Source organism: Podarcis pityusensis (assembly GCF_964106645.2).
Source record: "Podarcis pityusensis genome assembly, chromosome: 5".
NCBI lineage: Eukaryota > Metazoa > Chordata > Lepidosauria > Squamata > Lacertidae > Podarcis > Podarcis pityusensis.
This window is the reverse complement of record NC_138032.1, coordinates 43,029,523-43,056,414: the sequence shown is the minus strand read 5'-3', so window position 1 is coordinate 43,056,414 and position 26,892 is coordinate 43,029,523. Positions and strand designations below refer to the sequence as shown.

The window sequence follows — 26,892 nt, the reverse complement described above, 5'->3', positions numbered from 1 at the left end:
TTTAAACAAACATCTCTTATAGCTGTTAATGCATGGGAGAATCTCTAACCTGGCCCTGAGGCCTAGCCAGACTCTAGTATTCCCAGCTCTCTTTCCATCGCCTGGGGCTCTCCCCCCCCCCATCTCCCTCCCTTTTCCGGCACTTTGTCACCATTATAATTTGACTGCATTCCTGGGCATGTGACCCACTTTAAACAAAAACACACAGAGATTGCCATCACCTAAGAATCTTGTTTTTTACAATCAGGAAAAGAGACTAGAGGGTCGGTTTGCAGTCTCTGCGCTTTACCTCCTACTCTGGTCCAAAATGGCAAAAAAATATGTCCACTGAAAGTATGAGGAAGAATTCCTACTTTAAATGCTGATGTTTTGCAAGAATGTCTTGGACCGGGTATTAACTTCCAGTTCATGTCTGAAATCTAAATGCCCATGGATTCAGATTGAGTTCTAATTGTTTTATCTATTTGCTTGGATATTTATATCAGACCCAACAGCAAATTGTCAGGGAAACTCAGAAGATCGGGCAATAGCATGACAGTCTGGGTGTGGGGTTTAAAAACAGCATAAAACCACAAATAAATACAAAAATCAAATTTGAAGTTAAAATAAATCAAAAGGCATGAGAAAATGAAAAAAGTGCCAAAATGACTGTGGTAGGCACCAGGTAAACATCTGGGAAGAGCATTCCATAAGCATTCTGTATTGACACAGAAAAGACCTTTTCCCTTGTAACCTGCCACAGCTTACCCAGTAACAACGCTCATCGAGGGCCTCCAATGAAGATCTTAGGTCCCAAGTAGGCACATATGGAGACAGGTCCCAAGTAGGCACATATGAAGATCTTAGGTCCCAAGTAGGCACATATGGAGACAGGCACATATCGAGACAGGATACCCTTTAGGTATCCTGATCCCGAGCCTTCAAATTGTGCCTGGAAATGGATCAGGAGCAACTGTAATTGGCGAAGCACTAGTGTAATTTGCTTACTTAGAACCTTTACAGTGGCAGCTCCCCAAATGTAGAACTCTCTCCCAAAGCAAATTAGACAGGCTCCTTCTCTCCTGTCCTTTAGACAAGAGGTTGAGACATTTTTGCTCTGCCGTATTTTCTTCAACTCTTTTATTGTGGTTTTTTAACTGCACTGATATTTGATTATTTCAAATAATATTTTTTTGGGCTCTTCTCAGAGCCAAAAGTCAGTATAAGCACCAGTGTGAGGCCATTTTGTAGACGCTGCAATAAACCATAGTTTCTCGTGCTAAGAACAAGCCAGAAAACCCTTTCACGTTCCTCCCCAAACATGACTGCAAAAATGAGGTAAGAAACTTTCACTTCTATTTTGATTAACCACAGTTTAGTGTTACATCCAAACTCTAAACAGTGGGTCTTAAGTGTTGTTTGCTGAAACAAGCCATAATTAGATTAACTACTGTTTCTTGGTTTCAGATGAAACAACCGCAGTTTAGAAAAAAGCCTGAGGCTTCCAATCCTCTTTTTATAGTCATTGCAAAGGATAAGAGAAGGGAATGGTGTCTGAGCTCCAAAATCACTGCAGTTTGTTCCTATCATGACAAACCATGATTTACTGTGACATCCAAGCCAGGTCTACAAGTCTTTTATTGGATCTACTTCCACTAGGGAATGCGCCAGCTTTTCAGATTTAAAGGATTGCCTGCACATGCCCACCAGCAAAAGCTGACTTGGAAGTTATTACCATACCCTGCCTCCTTTCTCCTATGGTGCTAACACAACAAATAAGCCTAAACCTAGTAAAGCACCATTTTAGGATGCTTACAGAGACAGGATTGTACTTGAACCAAATAGGAGCGCTGGCCCTCTATGCCCTCAGGCATCATGCTGTCCACATTATGAAGAGACAGGAGCTTTCTTATCTACCATTTATCCACTCTGTCACTCTGAAGAGCTATCAATCTAGCTCAGAAATATTTCTTTTTCTTTATTTTCCTAGAATCCATGTTTAAGCAGCCTAGTTCAGATGTCCTAAACTGGTAAAAACGTAGGAGGGGAAAGCAATGCAGAGGACATAGTACACAGACACAAGATTTAATGTTAATGTTCCCCTTTTAAGCTATAGATTTCTTGTGTTAGAATCTGAAGCAATGTGTAAGAAATGAAGATATTATCACCTTATTGACCCTACATATTTATCTCTTACTTTAGTCACCCGCTTACAACACTAGTCGATTTATTCAGCACCAAGAGTCACCTTAGACAGATACCACATCAAAAAGCTATTCTAACTACATCTTCTTTCTCCTTTCTTTGGCGATCACTCATAGCCAAGTAAGATTGTCTTCCATGGATATGGTCTTAACAGTGTGTCCATAAGCGACTGTGGAGGCCAATTCTGGATCCACATGTCCTTCAAAAGTAGGGACATAGGTTTCCAGGTGGAAGTTGATCATGGTGAGGATTGGCCAAACATGCCTTCCTCTTAGCATGTTTCTTATTTTTGTCCTGAGTTCATGCTTCTTCAAAGACCATGACGCATTTGGTAGAGGCTATTCTTCAACTGGAGCGCTTGCAGGTCAATGTTCCCAATTATCTGGGCTTATACTGCATTTTTTTAGATTTGCCTTGAGAGAGTCTTTAAGCCCCTTTTGTTGTCCACCGGCATTTCGCTTTCCACTGTTATAGATATAATGCAATAGTAGATAATCTATTAGCCCCTTGGGTAATCTGACATAGGCCTAAAACAGTTTATAAAGTATGGTGAGGAGTCAAATTATTTTTATTTGTCTCCTTATTCCCAAGCCAAACATCTCATAACACCATGACATTTGAAACGTATCTTCACAATAATTATTTTAATTTAATCTTTAATAAATCTTATTTTATTGATGTTATACAACCTTGGTATGATCAAAATTCTTGTAAAAATCCATGGATGACACTAAAATGCATTTGAGCTATATGTAACCTGGAAACTATATGTCACAGCTCTTTCAGTTTGGAAGCAAGTCCTACAAAAATGAGACAACTTAATTCCAAACAAGGATGCTCAGGTGCAGGGTGTTTGCTTAAAAAACAAAACACTATGTTCCACCGCTCAGCTACGGCTCACCCCAGGTATATTTTTATTTCTGAATAGGCAAGTTTAAAAGGGAGAGCTAAGGCCAAGAGTAAGATGACAAGAAGGTGTACGATGAATAAAACAGAGTCCAAGTTAACTACCACATTGCTGGTCATAAAACCGCAACGGCAAAGAATGCTCTGGCGTTCAGGGAAGGGGGCTCATCATTTCTGACAACACCAGGAAGCACTTTAGAGATGTTGCTTTACAAGATCTGAAGGGAACTTTCTTACAGACATTTGGTTACTGAAGGGCAGCATACAATTCTTTCAAATTATGCACTCAGTCACCACGTGCACATACTGTAATACAAGACCTCTCTTCCTGCTGCAATGTACATTTGGGCAAACTATATTAATATCAAATGGCCCTTTCCTGCTCCTGCAGGTGATTGATCACAATCTCTTTCTCCCTGCCACCGCCTTTAAAGAAATGCTAAACTCAGTTTTTATCATCACACAGAAACCGTTAAACAAAACCTTTTGCAAACTTCTGAAGACGACAATAAATACAGTTGTGAACCTTGGCTTCCTAGCTCCCATGTGCTCTGAATCAAGTACTGCAAATTCCATACTTAATAGTAAGTTCAAATACTCATGTGGACATTTAGAGATTTTTTTTACCCTGTTTGTTAGAACACTGCACAATCCACCATAGATCATGTTAGAGACTAATACCTTAATCAATCTACTCCACCTGCAATACACAGCTGTGCGCAGTACAGAAGCTCATTCCATGCTGGTCTCCTAGGAATTCAAAGGATAAAAAGAGAGAGCAGAAGCCACAATGTATGCTCACATAGAGGGCAAATGGCATTCTACAATTATTAGATGGGGCACCTCCAGTACAATAGGAAAGCATTAGTAGTCGTGCACAAGGCTGGAAACCTGAGGCATCCAACTCTTGATGAGTGTACCAAAATGTTCTGAGATTATTTTCATCCTTGTACAGGAATAGTCAGCAAGGATACTCTGCCAATGCCTCCCTCTCCTAGGCTTCTGGAAACAAAATAAAACTTCTAATGTAATACTCAAACTGTAATTTCCATTTTAAAAACTGACAAAAAAAATGTCAAAGTAGAGAAACCTGACCAGAACACCATCAAACCCTTGGCTAAGTGAGACGATAACCTCCAAGACCAGTACACTGCTTATTTGTTTGTTTGCATGCTGTCATTCCACCAAACAGGGCTCAAGGTGGCTAGCTAACAGTAAAAAACAAGTAAAATATAAAATAACAAAACATTAGCACACATAGGTAAAGCATCTGTAAAACGAACAAACAAAACTGGCTGTTGAGCAAACTGCAACATTTACACTGGCAAAACTAGTGAGCTTATAGATGCTAGTTCATTTCTGGGCCCAATTGAAGGTGCTTACATTACTTCTAAAGACCTAAATGACTAGAGCCCCAAACATCTGAAAGACCATCTCCTTTCCTACAGAACTCCCTCAGGCGTTGTATAGGAACCCTCTTCATAGTTCTGCCACACTCAGACATTGGTGGGGGTACAGAATGGGAGAAGGCATTCTCTGTGGCAGCTCCTAAGCACAGAGGCGCACCTGACACCCTCACTATGTAGTTATTGCCATACAGGTTAAGTATTTAATTCGTTCCGGAGGTCCGTTCTTAACCTGAAACTGTTCCTAACCTGAAGCACCACTTTAGCTAATGGGGCCTCCTGCTGCTGCCGCACCGCTGGAGCATGATTTCTGTTCTCAACCTGAAGCAAAGTTCTTAACCCGAGGTAATATTTCTGGGTTAGTGGAGTCTGTACCCTGAAGCGTATGTAACCTGAAGCGTATGTAACCCGAGGTACCACTGTATACTGAAAACACAACTCTTTACCATTACTTTTGACACATGATATATATACACACAAACTAGGACCCACCTTATGCTTCTGAATCAAAATTGTTTCAACTGATTTTAATATTGTCTTTTTATAATGTTGTTGCTCACCCTGTGACCTTATGGTGAAGGACAGGTAAGAAATCCAGTAAATAATAATAGAGGCCAAAGGTATATTTGAATAAATATGTAATTGCTTACATGTCAGAATAAGTATGTAACTGCCTGCCAGCTGAAATTCAGCAGAGATGGGGCACCCATGGATCTTTTCTGGAAAGAAGTTGGCCCAGTAGCAGCCATCTAGAACAGCAGCCATCTCTCAGTTTCCTGTCAAATGCAGCCTAAAGCTGGTTTGAAATGGATCTAGATAATTCACCTCATCCAAGAACACCTGGAGCTGAGGTACCACTACATACTCAAGAACCTCATCCAAGAATATTGAATATTAGAGATTAGCTGGAAATAATCCCATATGGTTGGATTTGGAGAGGTGTTAGCTCAAAAGTCCAAAACTAATGTTGAAAGCAATATTAAAACAAACAAACAAACAAACAAACCCTGAAATTTGCCAATAGAAACCTGTAGCTGTGACTCTGACTACCACAACTTATTTTCAAAACTTGTTCCTTTCTGAAGTCCTTAAACAAGACAAATATAAACCTTCATAATTTTACCTAAAATTAACACACAACTGGCAACCCCTAGTCACCATCTGCACCTGCACACAAGATCTGAGAAATTCAAAGTTGTTGTCTGCTTCACCATAACTGTGGGCCCAGCTTATCCCACCCATAGCTCCATCTGCCCCATGATAAGCATCTGTTATGTGGCAGGAAAGTGGTTATAGGTAGTGTTCGCTGGCAGGAGTATAAAACCCAAGTCCAAGGACCAGTGTATGCTGTACAGTGTATTACTGTACATGTCTTCTACTGCAAGCTAAGAAGCACATAACCAGTTCACTGTCTGACCACAGGCAAAAAAAACCCCAGTACTACTATCACACAATGTGCTCAAATCTAGGAAGCCTTATAATGCCCAGGGATAAGAAGCAAAATACAGGAAGAGGCCAATTCTAAACATTTTCCCACCACTCTTCACACAGTCACACTCATAATGCTATTGAGGTATTTTAAGAGTCCACTATACAACAGGAAAATGCAATAAAAAAAAGCCTTTAAGAAAAGCTAGTGAACATTTAAAGTTACCTCGAGAGGTTTATATATGCTTTCATTTGTACACTTTCCTCAGTTGACTGAAATTTCAGATTATTGTTCAGCCTTTCACTTTAGAAATAAGAGTAGAGGCCCTACCAACTACTGCACCTGTTATGCTGTATACCTGACCCCCTCCTGCATCCAATGTAGAGCTTATAGTTAATGAAAAAATTCAAAAATTCATTTCCTCAGAAGGAAGGACAATATAGCACAGCAAGCAGATCCCAGGTGCTGAAAGATACAACAATCCTACAGCCCTCACCCCTGCCGATTTCAATGTAACTATCGCCCAAGACACTAGTGCAAAGGGAATTTCCTTTACTACCTCCCACAACCCCAGGTCTTGATGTGTCTCCTTGGTTTTCCATTCAGCAACATTTTTAAACAGATTAGCATAATAGGAGATTTTTTGGAAAGAGCATTAAGTTCTAAAGCTATCTTTAAACTGTTCAGGGCCATCCAACTAATGTTAGTCAGGCCCAGTAGAATCTGTTTGAACTTTAATAATTATTTCATGGTTCTTGGCTCATGATTAACTGAAGATTTTGATGTTTTTAATTCAAATGCATCAGATTTTTTTAAACACTTCAGGTTCTGCCCCTATGAACCTTATAAGATACACTCAAATGAAAGTCTGGATTATTAAAAATAAATCCAAGATTTATCTAAGAAAAACACCAAAGCAAATTAATGAAAATCATCCAGAGAGAAGTTCATCTGGTGAAAAAGTGAGATCATCTGGAGCAGGCTTTCTCAACCTCAGCCCTCCAGGTGTTTTGAGACTACAATTCCCATCATTCCTGACCACTGGTCCTGCTAGCTAGGGATCATGGGAGTTGTAGGCCAAAAACATCTAGAGGGCCGAGATTGAGGAAGTCTCAATCTCATGTTACAGAGGTCCAATTGGTCTCGGCTAGAGTTGGGCATTTAGTGTCATCTGTCCAATGCTGTGGAAAATTCTTCCAGCAATGATTTGGCAGGTATTCTCACTTTCAGGCATCTCTTGAAGGCTCTTGTACTGACAGGCCTTGCAGCTGTTTATTTCTTTTTTTTTTACTAAGTCACCTGAATGATTATCTGTATCTTTAATATTAAGTGAGAATATTAAATTGTGTCTTCTAGTGCACACCACCTTGATATATTTTATGATACGCCAGTACAGAAATACTTATTATAAATAAATAAATAAAATACCACATAAGTTGTTAAATACCAAAACAGCTTATATAGTTTTAATATGGTTACGAAATCAAAGAAAGACAACTTTCTCTCCGTTTAACTACTATTAAAGGATATGTCAACACCAGCATTCACCAGTTACCACTAATCCTTTAACCAGGATACAAAGCTGTGTGTTTGTCCTGTGTGTGCACGCACATGGGAGAGTGTGCATGTGTGGGAGTCTGAGATGACCATTCTTGCTTTAGGTCACATCCACCACTGGCATTAGTCCCCAAGAGTTGGCCAAAGGTGAATGAAACCCTCAAACCAGAACATGCAGACCAGCTGTTGCCTGATCAACATGGACTGTCAACAGCTCTTCAATATCTCAAGGAGGAGTCTCTCTCCAACCTACTACTTCAGATGTAGCTAGAGATGCCAGCGATTGAACTAGGGGTCTGCATATAAGAGATGTATGGAGCTAATAGCTCCTCCCCATACTCCCCATACTCCAAACTACCATTGATTCAATTGTCACTACTAGTAAACTGGGTTTTATTAAATATATAGCATAGCATCTACATGATGAACATTTCAGCTGGTCAGTTACCAGCTGAAATGTAATCTATTTAGATGCTATGCTGCATCTGTTGCATCCAGCTACCTCATGGGGCAATTTATGCCGCAAATTTCTTCAGAAAACAAAGGAGGCGGGGAAGTAGTGAAATTTTCCTCACCACATGTTGATGATATTGGCAGTTTGTTTCCCACACAATTACAAATGCAATGATCCATGCGCATGAAAGTGCAACATTATACACTTCCCAGTTTGAGCACTTCAGAAACAAACCCGGAGGACAGGGTAAAGGAAGATAAAGCAAATCAGGAACACAGTAAGTTCTTTGCTGATGTACTTTAAGTGCATTGTTTTAACACTGTAATTTTGCATTAACTCCATCCCTTAAGTAGAGTTTGAGTAGAACTTAAACATACTAATCAGTAATTAAGCATAGGTCAGAAAAGAACCAATCTAATTCAGCTGTGATTCCAGCCTTGCTACACTTGAGGGGCACAGAGTACCCCGAGTAATCACAGCAGGCCCACAACTACTACCAAGGCAACAGGAATACACAACACCTTTAATCGACCTTTAAATTTCCTGCATATTAAAACTGAAAAGTCCATGCTGACAAAGAAGTAAACTCGCTTTTCTTCCACTTTCTGTATCAGGTTATAAATTATTAAGAAATGCCCTATCTGAGACTCAAGGCAGTCTGGGATGTCACATGGAAATGCAACTAGACCCAAGGGCTATTAGGCATCTCTGGGTCTCAAAGTGTTGCCTTCTGTTCAGAACCAGGGCTGTACAGACAACAGACAACGCAACCGAGTTCAAAGAGAGTCTGAAGTCAATAAGACTTACTGCCGGGTGTGTAAGGGTTGGGGCTGCGAGAAGGAAGCCCCCCCCCCCCCCGCTTATTCTGGAAGCATATATAATCATACAATTGTAGAGTTTGAAGGGACAAGCCCACATCTACATCTTTTTGAGTGTTACCTAAAGCGTGCCTCCAATGCTAAATTGTAGTGAAAACAGGCATCCGCTGCCCTAAAAGCCTGGGTTCCTTGCAAGATTGTGGGATCTAACATTGGATGGCACAGATCAATGGGTCCAGGACACAACATACCGTGTCTAATAAGGTACCTAAGGACAGTATGTCCCGGGACAACAAAACTAAGCACAGTTCGGCCCCTGAACTGATTGTGTATCCCAGGCTGCTTCGCGCCCATTACGAGCCCCGAACAAGATCTCCGCCCCTCCGCCAGGCCATCCGGACTCCTCCGCGGGAATCCGCGGCGGTCATCCTCCCTCCCTCCCCCTCCTTCGCCGGGCCCTGGCGCTTCAGGAACCCCCCACCTCCCCTGACAGAGCGGGCGTGGCCTTGGTTACAAGGGCGCCCCTTAGCAACCAGCTAGGCCGCGAAGCCCCGTGTTTTCCCAGCCGGCTTTTCCCCAGCCCAGGCGCTTACAGGTCGGCGCCGTGCGCGCTGAAGCCTGCGTTGAGGCAGGAACGGGCGAGTCGCCTCCACAGCGCATCCCGGCAGGTGAAGCGGCAAAGGCGGCGGCAGGTCTGGCCCAGGCGGCCCAAGGCCCGCGCGTCCAGGTACGAGCAGATGAGCAGCAGCAGCTCCTCCGGCAGCGCCCACAGTGGGCAGCGGCTCTCCGCCTGCGGGGGGCTGCCCGGCCTCCCCATGGAGCAGAGGCCTCGCCGGCCCGGGCCCGGCAGCGACAGACTCGGAAACGCCGCCGCCGCCGCTGGGCCCGGGTAGGCCGCCGCTTGTCGGGGGCGGCGGTTCCTCCCCGTCTGGTCGGTCAGTCACATGGGTACGTCCCGCCCTCGGGAGACCGGCCCTCGGTAGTGCGTTCATTGGATCCGCGATGGTTTCAGGGTGAGAAAGGAAAGAAACAGAGGGACTCCCTTTTGGCACGGCGGGGACACGTTTCTCTCCTCAGGAAACATATCGTCATGTTACGATCCGCAAACTTCTCAAATTCTGGAATAGTACTGTTGCAGGCAAAACCCATCTCTGCAGCCCAAACGCCAATAAAAGAGGACAGTGCTAGGGCAACGTGCCACTTCCTTTTCCATTGGTTGCAGGCAAGTCTCTTTTAGACACACAAGCACGTTTTGCAATAGGGGGATAATAACATGCTGACATATTTCACAGGGTTGTAATGATTAAGACTGAGGTGGTGTATGCACTTTGAACATGCCAGAAATTCTATATGAGTGCTAAGCTTTTTTTTATCTCTGTGGTGCAATCCTGTGCTTGTTTACTTCCCATTGAAGTAAGTGTTCAAGCATGTATGACTGCAACCTGTGTCTTATAAATTCCTTACAGGATCAGTTCCCCAAAGAGAAGATGAGCATTGCCTGGGCTGTTGTTTCAGAATTATGAATTAAGAAAATTCTGTACATGCCAAAATAGGAGGATGTGGTTTGTGTCATAGTAAATTAAAGCCAGTGGTAGAATTTACACCTATTTTATGGTTGGAGGTGCTGGTTATGTACACATTTACTGCTTAAAACACCAGGAGGTTGTCTTCTCCCCCATCCCTCCACAGTGTTTCAAGTTGCCTTAAGTTGCTGTACAGACCAGAGGCAGGAATATCTTCATCCAGTGCCCATGACTTGCTTAGCTTCCATCAGCCAAACTCCAACTCACTGAAGATGTCATTTGTAAACACAGTTTGTTAACTGGCTTCCTGCTGAAATATAGCATATAGACACACAAGCTAACTACAGTAGTGCAATGATACAATAAAGTATGTACTTTGATTTTGATACAAATGTGTCTTCAGAGCCTTTCTGGCCATTCCTGTAAGCTCTCAGAATATGTAGATATTGACACCTGCTTGTCCAGCATGCAGACTCCACTTGGGCCTTTGTACTCACATACCGGAGGATGCAGGGAATAACTAATGCAAATAATTAATATCCAGCAAATTGGACATGTTTCAAAGTTCCTTGTGAATAAACATACATTGTTCCCTCTGGACTATCTCTGTCAATATGGACCAAGCCATCCTCAGGGCAAGTTTTATTCTCTGTGCAACTTATTACCAAGTACAACCATTTCCTTTTGTGGGAGAAAAAAAAGGATACATTCAAAAATACTGTCAGGGAAGCTAAGTCTGTTTCTGGTCCTTGGCAGCCAGAAGCATTAAGATAACAGGAGTGCTCTATTGCTGTACTGTAATATTAATCTAAATGCCTGATACAATTGACATATTTTTTATTTCAGAGTCAGTGGAGCTAAATATTGGCAAAGCTACTTTCTTCATACTGTTTCCTTGAAATGGATCTATTACATGCTACACCATTTCTAGCTGAAAAACAAAACATTCTTCATGTGTCAGATGATCATCAAAGATGCACAAGATGTTCAGAATGTGAGAAGAAAAGGTTGGGATACAGTCTTTGTTACAGTTTTTGAATGGAATAAAATAGCTGATGCTAAACCATATGCTGCAACGTTTCCAGTAGTATATGGCAATGTCTGTATTAAATATCCTTTTGGACCTGATGATGATTGTAGACTTATATGCAATACAACTTGCAGACAATGTTTCTTCAATAAAGCAGAGTTGAAAACAAACTTAAGACAGACAAGTGTGGTTTTCAGTCTTCACATCAAGTAGAGCAACTAGTTAAGTAACATACCATTTGATTCAACACTTTCCATAGTCGCACTGTCTCCTAGGATCAAGCACCAAGTTAAACCTCTTCTTTCACCTCTGAATTTGAAATAAATTGTTATATTTATAATAAATTCTGGAAAAGTGTGATATGAAAGAATAAGAGTTATTAAAGATTACATCAAATTGAGCTAAGAAAACTGGAGGATGCCATCAGCATAAAATCATAGAATTGTAGAGTTGGAAGGGCTCCCAAGACCCATCTAGTCCAACCCCCTGCAATGCAGGAATTGCAACACATGAAAAATGGCCATCCAGCTTCTGCTTAAAAACCTCCAAGGAAGGAGTTCTCCACCACTCGTGGGAGTCTGTTCCACTGTCCAAGAGCTTTTACTATCAAAAAGTTCTTCCTGATGTTTAGTTTGAATCTCCTTTCTTGTAACTTGAATCCATTGAATTTGGTCCTAGGTCATTAATGAACACTCAGCTAACTTGGATATGTATATGGAAGCAGAGTAATTAAAGATTCAAATACCAGGTGGAGATACATTTGCATGAGAAGTAATTTACCACTCCAGTTATTATAAGATCTTCACAGGTAAGAACATCAACAAACCTGTTCTGTAGCAGCCACAAATTCAGAAAGTGTGAGAGAGAATTTCTTGAGATCACTGAGAGGAAAGTTGGTGAGAAATGCTGTTATCGTCTTGTAAACTCCTGCACAACCTGCAGTAAACCAATTTGGCATATAAGCAGTATATAAATTAATAATAATAGAATATCTGTATGATACTCATGGAGTAAATTAACAGTCACCTGTCCGAGAAAGGTTTGTATACAAAGTTAATCATATAATAGCAGAAAGGATGTTAGGCATGTCCAAGGATATGTAAATCTGTTCAGCTGATGTAAATCTTGTAGCCATGAGGAGGGAAGATACTCAAGTTGTTTTATATACTTTGTTGAACATACTAATTTTGATAGTCTATAACAATACTCAGAAACAAATTGGTTCATACACATTGATTTAACAGTTTCATCAACATAAGGAAAATCGTTGCCAAAATTGGAATTCAAGCTTTAACATACCTTCCCTTCCATGCACTATTATGGTTGCTGATGTCACAAGCTGCATCTAAGGAATCTGGAAACATGCTTTCTGCAGTCTGGCTCTCTGCCTCTTCCCCACAATTTTGCTTCCTCATTTCCTAAAGTTTCTGGAGTTGTGGCAATGTGTCTCTTGATGCATTGTCTCACTACCCTCTCTCACTGCCTCTCCCTCAAACCAACCCCCTGTCATCTGTCCTTCTCTGAATATAATAATTTATCTGGTTTGATGGCTTTCATTACATTGCAAGGAGATTTGTGGTCATAACAAGCCTCACTGTGGAAGGGTAATGCGTTTTCATATATTTCACACTGCAAAGATTGGTGCTTAAAGGAAAGCATAGAAACTGACAGCAAATATGAGAATACAGTATGTGCAGCAGACCAGCTTTTTCTTAGTGTGTAGCTGGGTTGTCTTTCTCAATTCAGATTAGGGTAAGAAGCAAAGCCTCCGTTTGTGTGATTCCATTTGTGTTCCAATTAACACAACCTTTGATACTTGGGTGTGGGGGATATTCCTTTTTGTCATCTCTTCCATGCAAAATATAATGCCTGTACTGTGTTAATATAAGCATACATAGATTGCAGTTCCCGGAAATAAGTTTCTCCACATTTATGAGCGCACTGTATGCAAAAGGCTCATACAGCAGCTTTTTTTTATTATGTTTTGCATCACATGTAATGTACATGTGTGTAGTGCTGTACACAAAGTGGTTCACAAAGCTTCTAACATAACCAAAAGGCAACAGGCGTAAGAACTACCTGTTCATTACCTGACTGCTGTTTTTATTTGCACTCCCTTTTTTCAAAGGCTTCCTCTTTATGCTGCTGGAGCTTTGTACCTTTTCAGCAAAAGACACAGGTCATGCGGATGAGATTTTTCTGTTTTGTTTTTCTTTCTAGCTAACACTTTTGTGTATTTCTGAAATTCAAGACACCTCTGATACTAGCAAGGTACTTATCTGTAACGCCATCACTTTGAGGGATTAAAGCCAGTTACTTGTTACACACTTAGATCAAGAGTTATCTGAGTAGAGAGGCTGTCCTGTTAGGGTTGGGGAAATCTGGTTTTGATCTTGAGTTGTTTTGATTTTCTCTGAGAGCAAAACCATGTTATTTTAACTCCTGAATAAGGTGGGCTACCTGGCTGTGTCTCTTTCTCTCTTCTTTGGCAGAAAGGATTAGAAACTTCCACAGAATCAGCTCTCTATTAAAGCAGAGTGCTCTCCATTGAGTGGCAAGGAATGGAATTGTTTTCAGATTATATGTGTGTGTGTCTCTCTCTCTTTCCCACATCAAAGACTTTGATGGAAGTTGTTCACGCTATTGTCAGGAATGCAGGCATCGGCACAAAGGTGATTAGCAAAATTGCTTTTCTACAAGAGAAGCACAAAAAATTATCAAGGGATTAAGGGGGATAAAAAAGTTTTCATTGAATTCGGGGTGCAGTCTTCTCCAAATCATGGTTCATGGGTTTTACTTCACAAAAGTAGCCCATGACAAATCAGAGCAAATAGGTCTTCTGCATATATGTATTTATTAGAAAGAATTATTTGTTTCTACTAAAAAAAAGTGTTGGTTCTTATCCTCCAAGGTGTCCACCAACTATTCATTTATTTATTAGAGCAGAAATAGGCCTGTTACTAACTTGTGATGTGTGTAATTAATTAAATAATGAAATACTATAGAGCTGTGACCATTCACTGAAAAACACAATTTGTAATCTAAAATATTTTTATAACAACAGAATTTAGAACAATAAAATATACTACCATTATCTCTTTCTCTTACACAAACAGTTCATCCAAAATATGGTATAGCTCCACTCATCCTGATATTTGACATCTCCCAGTTATTCAGATACTTTCCCCAGCTACGTCCATATAGCAGTGGGCAAGGGATATTCAGTTCACCCCTCTTAGAAGACAGGGAAATAGGTGTATGATAAAGCTTAAAGATGTAGGCTTGATTGGACAATGGCCTCATGTGTCTTGCCTCCCAATATACTCTGAATAGTACCCCAAATAAGCATATGAGCAAAAACATATGAGTGACTTTGGCTTCTGTCCACAAATCAGTTTAGGCAGAGTACTAAACAGGCTAATTTAAGTTATCTAAGCTGCCTGGCATTATTCAATTGGTTTAAGTTCAAGTACTCCAGTTTAATCTGTTTGTAGATCAGGTTTCTTAATTAGTGCACAAACCTTAATTCATCCTATTTAATCAATTTTTATTTTATTGCCTCTGTTTACTAAAATGTTCTTAAGTATCTGTTCACAAAGAGATCATTTTAACTTTAATACAAACGATGTCATCTCTCTCCCTGCCCCAGGCTATATCAGGCTGTCACTCACCAGCCAGCTGTGGAATTCTGAAAGATTCCATTTAAAATGCTTTACAATTCCAAATGCACAATTTCTAATGCCACAGTGTGACTGCCACACAGATTGAGAAACGCCCCAACCCTTCAGGCTTCAAAGGCCGGACATCCTTGATCTCCAGAAGGAATGTGTTTGAATCCTGGGTCTTTTTAGTGGGCTCTTACAAAGATATTTATTTTAGGAGAGGGTTTTTTCCCCCTTTCACACTTGAAGCCTGACCTTGCTTTTTTAAAAATCAATAGCAAAACTCCCATGTTCTCCTTTGGTAGCAGAATTGGGGCCCATTTCAGTGAAACATTCTTTAGGGGTGGGGGGGTTGGTTGGTGGTTTTTTTTTTAGTAGGTTGCCGAAAGCTTTTGTCATGAACAATTAGAGCTTCACAGAAAGAGTGCTTGAGCCTACCTCTTATTTATTGCAAAGGCAAGAGTCAAAGAAACAGCCCGTAGACTGTGGTCTCCCCCTCCCCTTCAAGAGCTACAGCCCTTTCACTGCTTCTCATGTGGGTTACTTTTGTTGGGTGCTTCTCCTTCAGATACAGAATTATAAGCAACTGTCTTGTTCGTTGCAGAACTGATCTATAACTGCCTATGTTAAGAAACAGGAATTGATTAAGTGCTTGCATTTTCTGTACTTTCCCAGGAAAGAATGGCTCTGTGACTGTGTATTCTCCAATATCACCTTTGCTGATCAAGGTGTTTGTCACCTGCCTGCCTTCTTCTTTTCCTTTCCATTAATTATATTTAGAAGGTTAGGATGGGAGTCAGAAGAGTTTATAATAATGCAGTTCTCTGCATGTCATCTCAGAAGGAATCCAGTACACACCACTTGTAAAATATATATAAATGTACATCCTTCTTTATAGTACCTTTTCACTTTAATAGTTTAAGAGTAAATTTTCACACCCGCCCCAGGAATAATGTTTTCTAAAATATTTACTTTTTAAAGTTGGGTTTTAGAGAGTGGCTTACAAGATTAGAACCAACACAACTAAGATTGCAATCCTATACACATTCATGGTAAAAGGGTGGGTATGAAGTAAGGTATGCTCCATTGAACTCAGTGAGACTTAACCTCTGGATAGACATGTATACGTTTGTGCTTTAAATCATAAAGAAAGAAAATCTGGAAAAAATAGGTAGGTTCTGTGCTTTATAAGCAGTAGACTACTAGGATACACATAAACAATATTTTTTATTAAAAAATCTATACTTGTTGGGTGGCATGATACTTGAGCATTCTTTAGGCTACTTTTGATAATACAAAGTGGGATATACATTATTGAAGCCATAACAACACATCTAAACGAGTTGTAAAAGGATGCCAGGTGGTGATAAAGGGAGGCTGGTTTAGCCATGATACTGGTTACTTTCATAAAACATTTATTAAAATAAAAACAATCTCTTGCTGGACATTATATTGTTGGGTAGTGTTGGTGGGGTCAGTATTTCTACTTGAGGAGCGGCCGAATACCTCTTGGTCCCTCGTGGAGTCTACTTTGAAGTAGCCTTGATTTTTAACATTTGTTCAAGCCAGCCTCTGATTTTTCAGGTTGCAGGCACAAAGAGTTGATGGTACAATCCTCAATAAATTTATGCAGCTTTTGTACAGCCATGCTGTATAATGTATCTCATCTCCCATGGAAGATGCTATTTTTATGTTTGTTTGTTTAGATCCGAAAAGAACCCCCATCCCTAAATGAAGAATGTTTTCCTTGGGGATTGTGAGTACTGTAAACATTCCTGATGGCTTTAACGTCTGCTGTCCAGTGTATGGGTGGGCAGTTCACACAATTTTTGAACACGCACGTGTGTACAGCATGTCAGATTATAAATTCTGGAAGAGGTTGACTAAACTCACTTGCCCAGCCCAGCCCAGCCTCAGCTACCTTAAATCTCTGTACTGGAAGAGAAACATAAAAAGGTGGCTTCTCCACTGACTTCTCCATTCAGCTCTCTTTTTCTAATGTCACAAGTAAACATAGCCTGTCTCTTTCCTGAAACACTTCAACATGGCTGAGTTCTTACACTGAGTCCAACATGGGTCAGTTACCAGATCTGCCACTGACTGGACCTGAGGCCTGTGCTTGCTGGTGTTCATGATGGCAGAGAATGGTTTGCAATATATTTCAATGCCATCTAAGTAAAGTTATGGCAGAATGGAAACTGAGCACCACCCGTTCCACAATCAGGTGGCCTTTGGTAGTTATCACAATGTGTGTGGGGCATGCTGTCAATAATCAGTGGCCTTCATTGCATCTGATTACCGGTAAATTCCATTTGCCAATGTTGACAGAAAGCTTCCCATTCAAGACAGACAGACAGACAGACAGATATAGTTATATTTGAAAATTCTAACCTGCCTTTCTAAAAGAGACAAAATTATAAAATATAATACAATAGCTACAACACTGTTGCATTCTTACCTTTTCAAAGGTAAGTAGCAGGGCTGGCTCTAGACCAGGGGTAGTCAACCTTTTTATACCTACTGCCCACTAATGCATCTTTCTTGATGATAAAATTTCATTACCTTCCACCAGTGCTCAATGGAAGGAGGATTCAGCTTGTGCCGTAGAACCCCCTGCCGCCCACCTAGAATCCTGAAATGCCCACCAGTGGCTGGTAGGGACCAGGTTGACAACCCCTGCTCTAGACCATGAGACAAAATGAGGCATTTGCTTCAGGCAGCAGATGCTAGAGCAGGGGTAGGCAACCTAAGGCCCAGGGGCTGGATGTGGCCCAATCGCCTTCTCAATCTGGCCTGTGGACGTTCCAGGAATCAGTATATTTTTACATGAGTAGAATGTGTGCTTTTGTTTAAAATGCATCTCTGGGTTATTTGTGGGGCATAGGACTTCGTTCATTTCCCCCCCCAAAAATATAGTCTGGTCTACCACATGGTCTGAGGGATGGTCGACCAGCCCACGGCTGAAAAAGGTTGCTGATCCCTGTGTAAGAGGGAAGTAGTGGGGGCTTCTACTGTTCCTTCTGAACCTCCAGCTGCTTCCAACTAGTGGAAGACAGGACTGTGTGTGTCACCCACTCCACCTTGCAAGTGCAGTGGAGGGCACTCACATTGCTAGTTTTTAGGTAAGATTGAACTTCCAGTCTTTTCAGCTTTTGTATAGAAATTGGGGCACACGGTCTTCTCTGCCTCAGGCAGCAAAATGTCTTGGGTTGGCCTTGAGCAGCAGTAGCAGCAACAACAATGTGGGATAGACAAAAAACCTAAAGAAACTTCAGAAACAGAAATGCATACAGTGAATGAGCAGTCTGATGTACTGGAGGAGACTCAATTAATGACAGTTGTGAAAACTTAAGGCTTGGAGGAACACAAAGAAAGACGAGATGGTTAACTTGATCAGAGCACCACCAGAGTGGTTAAGGAGGGCAAGGACAGAGAAGAGACCTTTGGATTTGATAGCAAGGTCATCTAAAATGTAACAATGACAATTTCAGTGGCATATAGGGGATGGAAGCCAGATCACTGGGCAGGGGGTTGAGACAAGAGTTAGAAGAGAGAAAAGTGAACAGCATGTTTGAGATATTTGAAAGTCAAGATTGGCCAGTAGTTACAGGGTGAAGGTGGGTCAACATAATGTTTTCTTGAGAACGGGGGAGACAATGTGTATTTTAAGGAAGGAGTCAAAGGAGAAAGATGTGATGTTGATGTGATGGGAGATGGGGATAATGGTAGAGGAAACAGAAACCAGGAAGCAATAGGATCAAAGTGACAAGCAGTGAGGATAAATGAGGAAAGCAGAATGGTTACTTTGCCAAGGGAATCTGTGATAGTGGGGAGCACTAAAGGTACAGAATGGAGCAGAATTTCCTGAAACTGAGGCTGGCTTCTCCTAAAAAGCTTGAGTTGCTAATCCTAAGACCCTTGCTAAACATGGCTCCTTTCTGGATGACTGAAACCCTGCATTTCCCCTGTAGCACTGTGTTCGTGATAGCACCAATCCATCACCAATAATATTATATCCAGATCCTATATAAAGGAAAGTAACATTCTTGCAGGGATGAAAACTCTAGCTTTGGCAGTTGTAAAAAATATAAATAAATAAATAAAATCAAGGGAAAGGTGTGCTTCCCTGCTGGAAGCAGAAGCACAGCCTCAAGGAAATAAATAATGCAAAGAAAATACAACAACCCAAATAAATAATACCCCCCCAAATGCTCTGTCTCTGTTTCCCATCCAGTGTTGTGCCCACAGTCATTTTACAAAAATCAAATCTAACATATATATATTCAGTTAGTATAGTCCTGCGTTTCCGTGCGCTCTGGCTTCCATCAAGGTGTTCCGTTGTGCCAGAAGCGGTTTAGTCATGCTGTCCACATATGCTATCCTGCACTTTCCAGAGCATTTTCCCTTCACTTTCCTAATCACAAAAGGTGTTCCTAGACTGTTTTGGAGTGAGATTCATTTGCATATCTGCAAATTCAGGTTGTGCAATTAGAGGTGATTTGGATCTCTTTCCCAGCTCACTTGCTTTCTCCAATTTCAGATTGTTTGCAATAAGGAAAGTGGCAGGGAAATGCACTGGGATGTGTGGGGTAACATTTACTCGATGCAGTGTCTAACCTCCCTGCAAACAAATGGGAGTGAATGTTAAATAAATAGCTGACATCATTCAATATCTCCAAAGAAAAATCAGAATGAATGTTCAGTAAGTAGGCCATCTGGAAAGTGACCCCAGAGTCTGGTTTGGGGGAGGGAATGGGTTTGTTGCACAAGAGCTCCAAACCAACTGTTAATAGTGCAACACAAATTTTTTGTTAGGTGATTGAACCTTGGTCTACCTGATTCTGCAGATTTACAACCTGAGGCTGCCCCTTTAAGGCTTGATGCACTGACATAAACATTTGCCCTCCCTTTTCAGAAGAAAGAGTCTGCTTTACACCCTTCCAAGGTATGCCTCTCATCTCTCTGCCTCCTCTCCCTTGCACCATCCCTCCCCACTCTACTTCAAACCCTGGGAAAAACCTCACTAAAGAGACTCGCCGACCAAGGGACCGTTTCGTTGCATTGTGTTTTCCAGCTAGACCTGAACAGACTGAAATCAATGCAGCTCCCTCCATCTACCCCCCTCCCTTGTGCTTTTCCCCCTTTCTTTTTTCTTTTTTTGTTCCTCTTAGTTTGTGCCCTCTGCCTTAAACAAGCCCAGTTTAGTTACATCCCCATAGCAATGAAGTGTCCAGCAGCTTCTGTTTCTTGTAAAAACACAGGTCTTTTTCATGGGGCTCAAGTGCCTCGTCAGTTCAAAATGCCCAGAGAGCAAGGGGGAGCGCAGCTTGCAGAATCAGAATGCATCTGTTTTAAGGATTTCTAATACACTCATCACCATGGTATCTGAGTGCTTTTGTATCAATATAATACATGACACCAGGCATCCATTGTGGTATAGAACCGCAGAGCAGAGTTACTAGAAAATTACATGCAGAGTTACTAAAAAATAAGCATGCAATTGTGTGTGTGTGTATGTTTGTGTGTATACATGTATGTACTTATCTTTCATCAGAGTTGATGTCTAACACTGCAGTCAATGAGACTTACTTCTGAGTAAAGATGTTTGGGATACCCAGTGCTTTTTTCCTAAAAAAAAGAGATGTTTAGGGGATCTCTCATTTTAAATCAAGAAAATCACCATTTTATAGTTCAAATTGGGAAAAATAAATACAGTAAATGGACAAAAGTACGAAGATTCACAAAATGTTTAGGGGTATACATACCCCTGCGTACCCCTAGAAAAAGAAGCACTGGGGATGCCATTGCACAGCTAATATTTTGGGCTTACTAGAGGCAATATAACATTCTCAGTTGAATTGGATGACACTAGGATTTGACTAGCAGCTTAAGTCTGCAAAAATTTAAACCCACATATATTACGTCCATGGTTAACACCATTATCTGAAATAAACTGGATAAGTTTGTGCCAGGCACTAATGTTTTAAAAATGCTTCCACTTTGTACCACTTTTATTTGTGTTGATATAAGTTTCTTGCTGTTATATCAGGAGCTGTAGAGAAACTTGAATGTGGCAGAAAATTTTGAAGATTTAGCTCATTGCAGAGCAATCTGTTCCTTGAAAGAAAATGGCAGGCTGTGCATTGCAAGTGAACATGCTCCTGTTGGTGTGGTGTCAGAACAAAAGTGGAACAAATCTGCAACACCTAGAGCATGACCTGTATGTAAACACCATTGGTATGACTGGATCAACAGAGCTATCCCTAGCTATAATTTCATGCACAGACATTTGGCACTTAGTAATTACATCAAGAATTGCACAGTTGAGCGGCACCTCATTTTGTCTAAATGTTTTTGGTGAAGGTGCACAAATCCAAAAATAAAAAAGAAAGAAAAAGGAGGAAGGGTGGTGGGCAGGTGCTTCTCAACTTATCATCCTACCTGTGGAGATGACCTGTTTCCAGAACGGTGGTATTGGCTTGTAGAGCTATCCAATCATTGCAAACAACAAGCATGATTGCAATTTACTTTCCATGCTATCAGGAATATTATGCCTTTTCTTTGTGTGCATCCTGCTTCGTAATGTCCAAACCAATGGATATGCAATGGGTGCTTTGGATATTTGAATACATTCACTATAACCCTTGTAGTAGGTATCCTTTTTTAACCCCATTAATTTTTTATCAGTCTTTTAATTAGTGCCAGAATGCCTTTGTAGCTATAATTCAAATTTTACTTAGACATAGGTGTAGTGCTATAACACCATAATTGCTATACAACAACATCGTTATAGAGCTATAATACTAGAATACAATTTTTAAAAAAAATGTAGGGGGAAATTAAAAGATCGATTTAATAGGGGGGCATAAAATGGCCCCCACCACAAAGGTGGTTTTTAAAATGTTTTTATTGAGTTTTTCTTGGGTACCAATGGAAGATACAGAGGCTCTACCTTTTTAAGAAGATGGAAGAATGGTGTTTGAAGCATCTACATATGTGGCGATTATGCTACACTTCCATTCTGCTGAAAAATGCCAGATTTACTGTAGTTTGAGAAAAGATGGAAGACCAACAGGGAAAATCTATGATGACAGTGATCAGATGCCAGTGTTGTGTAGATTTCCCCAGAAAAAGTGAGTGAACAAAGCATAGCAATCACTAATGTCTAGTGTGGAAGTGCCTGGAAATGTTGATGTGTGCCTTCAGCCACATACAACTTAGCAGCCTGACACCTGTGATACTAGCTTCTCTCTTTAGCATGGTGGATACAATGCAAAAGGGTTGTTACAAGTCAGACTAGGCAGGTACAATGTGCATCAGAATCACTTTATCCTTCTGATAAATAACTTGTGCAGGCACAGGAAAAAGATAGTGTTGGTTTTTTGTGCAGCCTTATTATCTATTTCTAGTATGTCAGAAAGGTTTTAGGCCTGTAATTTTAAAAGTACACTACTAATTATTTATTAGTTGCTTTACTTATAATAAATAATATACCCAGTTACAATCCAGTTATATAACAAGCGCTATATCCCCAGCCTCCCAAAAGTTTAATAACCACAGCCTCCAAAGGACACCTCAAATTAAAATGGTTAAATTCTTCTGGATTTACAGAGGAATTCAACTCACCCATATCAGGCAGTAAGGAGGTTGTGTTATCTTGCGGTAACACATTCCATAGTTTAACTAAGTGCTGTGTGGAGAAGTACTTTCATCTATCTGTCCTGAATCTCCCAACATTCAGCTTTACTGAATGGTCCTGGGTTATAATATTATTTATTTTATTTATTAAATTTGTTAGTTGCTTCGTCTTTCCCAAGACAACCCAAAGTGAGTTAGTATGAGTATTATGAAAGAAGGTGGAAAAGTTTGCTCTATCCACTTCCTCCGCATAGTGCATAATTTTATAGAAGTTATAATAATCACTATTAAGCTTTCCTCAGTGGGCACTTTGCTCCATCTCTGCGATCATTTTGGTTGTCCTTTTTCAAACCTTTTCCGGCCCTGCAAGATGCCTTTGGTAGTACAGAAAACAGAACTGTACCTAGTCCAAATGCAGTCATGCCATAGATTTGTATCGTGGCAATATGATATTAACAGGATCCCCACCCCCCCACCCCACAAGCACAAAAAATAAATAAATCCCAAAATGAGCCCTGAGATGGAATTCACTCTTTCACAGCTGGGGCAACATCATCATCAAGCCATCCACAATGACCCCAGTACAGTATCTCTTTCCTGGTCAGTTGCCTTCAGTTTAGATCCTACAGCTCAGCTGGTAGAGCAGGAGACTCTTAATCTCAGATTTGTGGCACGCTGGGCAAAAAGAGTCCTGCATTGTAGGGGGTTACACTAGATGGCCCTCGTGGTCCCTTCCAACGCTACAGTTCTATAATTTTATGATTCTATTCATGTATATGTGGTGTTAGGGGCTTTTGCCACAACGTACATCACTCTACACTCGCTTGCACTAAACCAATTTGCCATTTTAATGCCCATCCACCCAGTTTGGAGAGGTTTTAATGGAATCAAGCGGTGTATAAATTTTGTTAACTAAATGAATCCTTTTTGAGGCCCTTACAATCCCTTTTTGTTTTTGCCATGCTGGACAATTGGCTGTCCTCAGCAAACTTGCCCACCTCACTGCTCTCCCCGCCCCTTCCAGGTCATTATGAACAAATTAAAAGTACAGGTCCCTATCCCAATCCGCAGCGAATTCCACTTCTTATCATCCCTCCATTGTGAGAACTGTCCATTTATTCCTGTTCCCTGCTTCCTGTTCTTTAACCAATTACTGATCCATAAGAGGACCTATCCTCTTATCCCATGACTGCTAAGTTTACTCAGGGGTCTTGGTGAAGCTTTATTGAAAGCTTTTTGAAAGTCTATGTACACAACGTTGACTGTATCACCCCTATCTATATGCCTCCTTGACACTCAAAGAATTCTAAAAGGACTTATCCTTGCAAAAGCCACCTTGGCTCTGCTTCCCTTGATCAACATTAGACATTTTGTAAAGGAGGAAGCAGCACCCATAGCTATGTTGGGCCCAAGCTGGTAATGATTTTTAAAAGCACTCAATTGTGCTTTGAAGACAATAGGACACCAATCCTGATGCTGGAACAACATAGAAAGCTGCCTTATGCTACAGCAGACTATTTGCCCCATCTACTCTTATTGGCAGCAGTTCTCAAGTTCTGCAAGTTCTCAAGCAGATGTCATATAATCTGCTGTAATCCCCTTAAACTGAAGATGCCAGGAATTGAACCTAGGACCTTTGGCAGAAAAAGTATGTGGTCTGTCACTGAGCTACAGTCCCTCCTCTAGTATGCTCCAAGGTATTCGTATTTTAAAACAGACGGTTGCAGAACAACCATCAAGGGCAGTCCCACAAAAGGCACATTCCAGTAGTCTAGCCTCAGGGCATCTGCACATGCTAAGATTGTAGATTATTACCTACAATCAATGTTGTACAAAAAGAAGATTTTGAGTAAATGCAAATGATCTGCCTTTCTATCAGTGGGGTTAAGTAGGGCTGGTCCTGCTACCACTGCACAGGGTGAAACAAATTATCTATGCCAGCAGATTTTTGAATCATAGAATTGTAAAGTTGGAAGTGCCCTCAGAGTCATCTAGTCCAACTTCCTGTAATGTATGAATCTTAGCTAAAGCGTCCATGACAGATGGCAATCCAACTTCCGCTTCAAAACCCCTGAGGAAGGACAGTTTTATAAATCAATCCAGTTCATTTCCATGCCAGGAACACCAACCATTGGTCCCGACTCCATCCCAGCTGCCAGCACTTTGCTCCCTTCTCCTTCCGCAGCTGCCACAGCCCTCCACAAAAAAACATCCCTGAGCACGCAAAGATCCGGCCATTGGCACAGCCAGCTCAGCTCCCGGGAGTCCACTGTTTCCTGAGGGAGTCCATTCCACTGTTGAACAGCTCTTACTATCAGGAAATTGTTCCTTATATTTAGTCAGAATCTTCTTTCGTGTAACTTGAAGCCATTCATTAAGGTCCTACCTCCAGAGCAGGAGAAAACAAGCTTGCTCCTTCCTCCATGTGGCAGCCCTTTAGATATTTGAAGGTGGCTAACATATCCGCTCTCCGTCTCCTCTTTTCCAGGTTAAACATACCCCATACTCAACGGTTTCTCATAAGGATGGTTTCCAGACCCTTTTATTATCTTGGTTATCCTCCTTTGAAAACATTCCAGCTTGTCAAGATCCTATTTTCCAATATCCTTCTTTGTACCATTAAAAGGCAACAAATGGTCAATTATTGGTTTATGATCAAAGTTTTACCACTAGGCTGGAGTGGAAAGGGGAAACAGAAGGGAACCACTGGGGTAATCTGTTTCAGGGGCCAGAATACATTAGGTTGTCTCTGAGGTTAGGATGGAGAAGGGAAAGCATGTAAGAAATGTGAATTACTATTGTTGCCATTGTTATTGAATTGCAATTCCAATGGGATTTACAATAAAAACAACTAAAAATAAGTATTAAAACAATACAGAAAACAACTAAAGGCAGGTTTTTAAATAATACAAATAAGCATCCAAGGCGTGTGTGTGTGTGTGTCTTACCTGTTTAGTGAATATATATATATATATATATATATATATATATATATATCTTCATCCTGCTAGAAAAGCTTGTTGAAATAAAAAATATCTTCTATTGTTTCTACATACTATAAATAGTGGGTGGCTGTCTTATCTCAACAGGGATGCTGTTCCACAAAAGAGGAGCAGCCACCTGCCTTATAGGAAACATGAACCGCTCTAACATACGCACCGTCCATTTGAAGCACATCCAAAGCACACCTCCCCAAAGACTCCTGGAAACTAGTTGCATGATGGTGCAGGGGATTGTATCTCTATGAGGGGCAAGTTACAATTCCCAGGAAGCTTTGGGAGCAGGAAATGTGCTTTCAGTGTACGGCGTGCACAAAAGTGTGGGTGCAGGAAGAAGTGGGACTCTACCAAACAGAGTTACAAACAAACACAAAGCTCCACACACAATTCTGTAGAGAGAGCAGAAAGGGATACCTGCAGCCAGTAGGCTCATATAGTCCAAACCCCATCCTGTCAATAGGTACCCTAGATCCCCAAAATATATCTAAGCATTTCCATCCAGCAGTTTTCCTAATGTTTAACCTCTCCCACTTCTATGGAATATCAGCCTTTGAAATATTGGAATATTTTCGCCCAGTCTTCTTTATATGACTATCTCCACTTCCTTGTATTTTCTTTATCATTGCTCTCTGAATGCTGATTATTCTTAGAGGTGGGAACTTTCAGAGTTTAAAAATAAGGTTGTGAGCAGGGTGGGGTTGAATTTTTGGATGGGGGGCTGCTGCTGACCTTTTCCCATCTAGCAATTCTTCTGTCCCAGTGCAGAATGACAATGGGATCCCAGTGACAGGGCAATTGGAATCCCCTGTTTACATCACAGCAGTTTTGGTGGGATTTTGCTGCTTACCCCGCCCCCCCCCAATCCTCCAGAGCACCTTGCAAGCAAAAACCAGGCCCGGCTTTCCCAGCTCGCTCCCTTCTTCTTCTTCTGTTGTTGTTGTTGCAGTTGCTGTTACTGTTTGTTTCCATTCGCTCCCCTTTTATTCTCCGTTTCTTTTCCCCCTTTCTTGACTCTGACGGGGGCTCCCTTTTGTGCACAACAAGCCCTTCTGATCTCCATGAAAGGCGAGCCCATGTCATTCTTCCAGATCATCATTGTATGACATGTTTTTATATCAGGCTGACAAAGGAGCTATTTGATCAGGGGGTATGGTGTGTGATTGTAAGAAATTCAGCTTGCCGGTGGTAACCATTGTTCCCCAAAGCGGCTCCCTGACCCCATTCTATTCAAGAGAAAACTCCCTTGGAGTGGCCCCTATTCATTGAGGAACACCAGTCCACAGTCT

At 41.1% G+C, this 26,892-nt stretch overlaps 1 protein-coding gene and 1 long non-coding RNA gene across 2 annotated transcripts in view; one reads left to right on the top strand and one right to left on the bottom strand.

Annotated features, from left to right (window-relative positions):
• The window catches only part of FBXW4 (F-box and WD repeat domain containing 4), a 76,759-nt gene extending 67,181 nt beyond the window's left edge, over positions 1-9,578 (bottom strand). Inside the window, exon 1 of the mRNA XM_081007091.1 lies at positions 9,348-9,578. Within this exon, the coding sequence (XP_080863217.1) occupies positions 9,348-9,571 (224 nt within the window). The 5' untranslated portion in view covers positions 9,572-9,578. The remainder of the gene's footprint in view (positions 1-9,347) is intronic.
• A 258-nt stretch (positions 9,579-9,836) lies between these two features.
• On the top strand, positions 9,837-11,477 carry LOC308477958. Its single transcript, XR_013986767.1, has 2 exons — positions 9,837-9,976; positions 11,124-11,477. It is a non-coding gene; the product is annotated as an uncharacterized lncRNA (long non-coding RNA).
• The last annotated feature ends 15,415 nt before the right edge of the window (positions 11,478-26,892 follow it).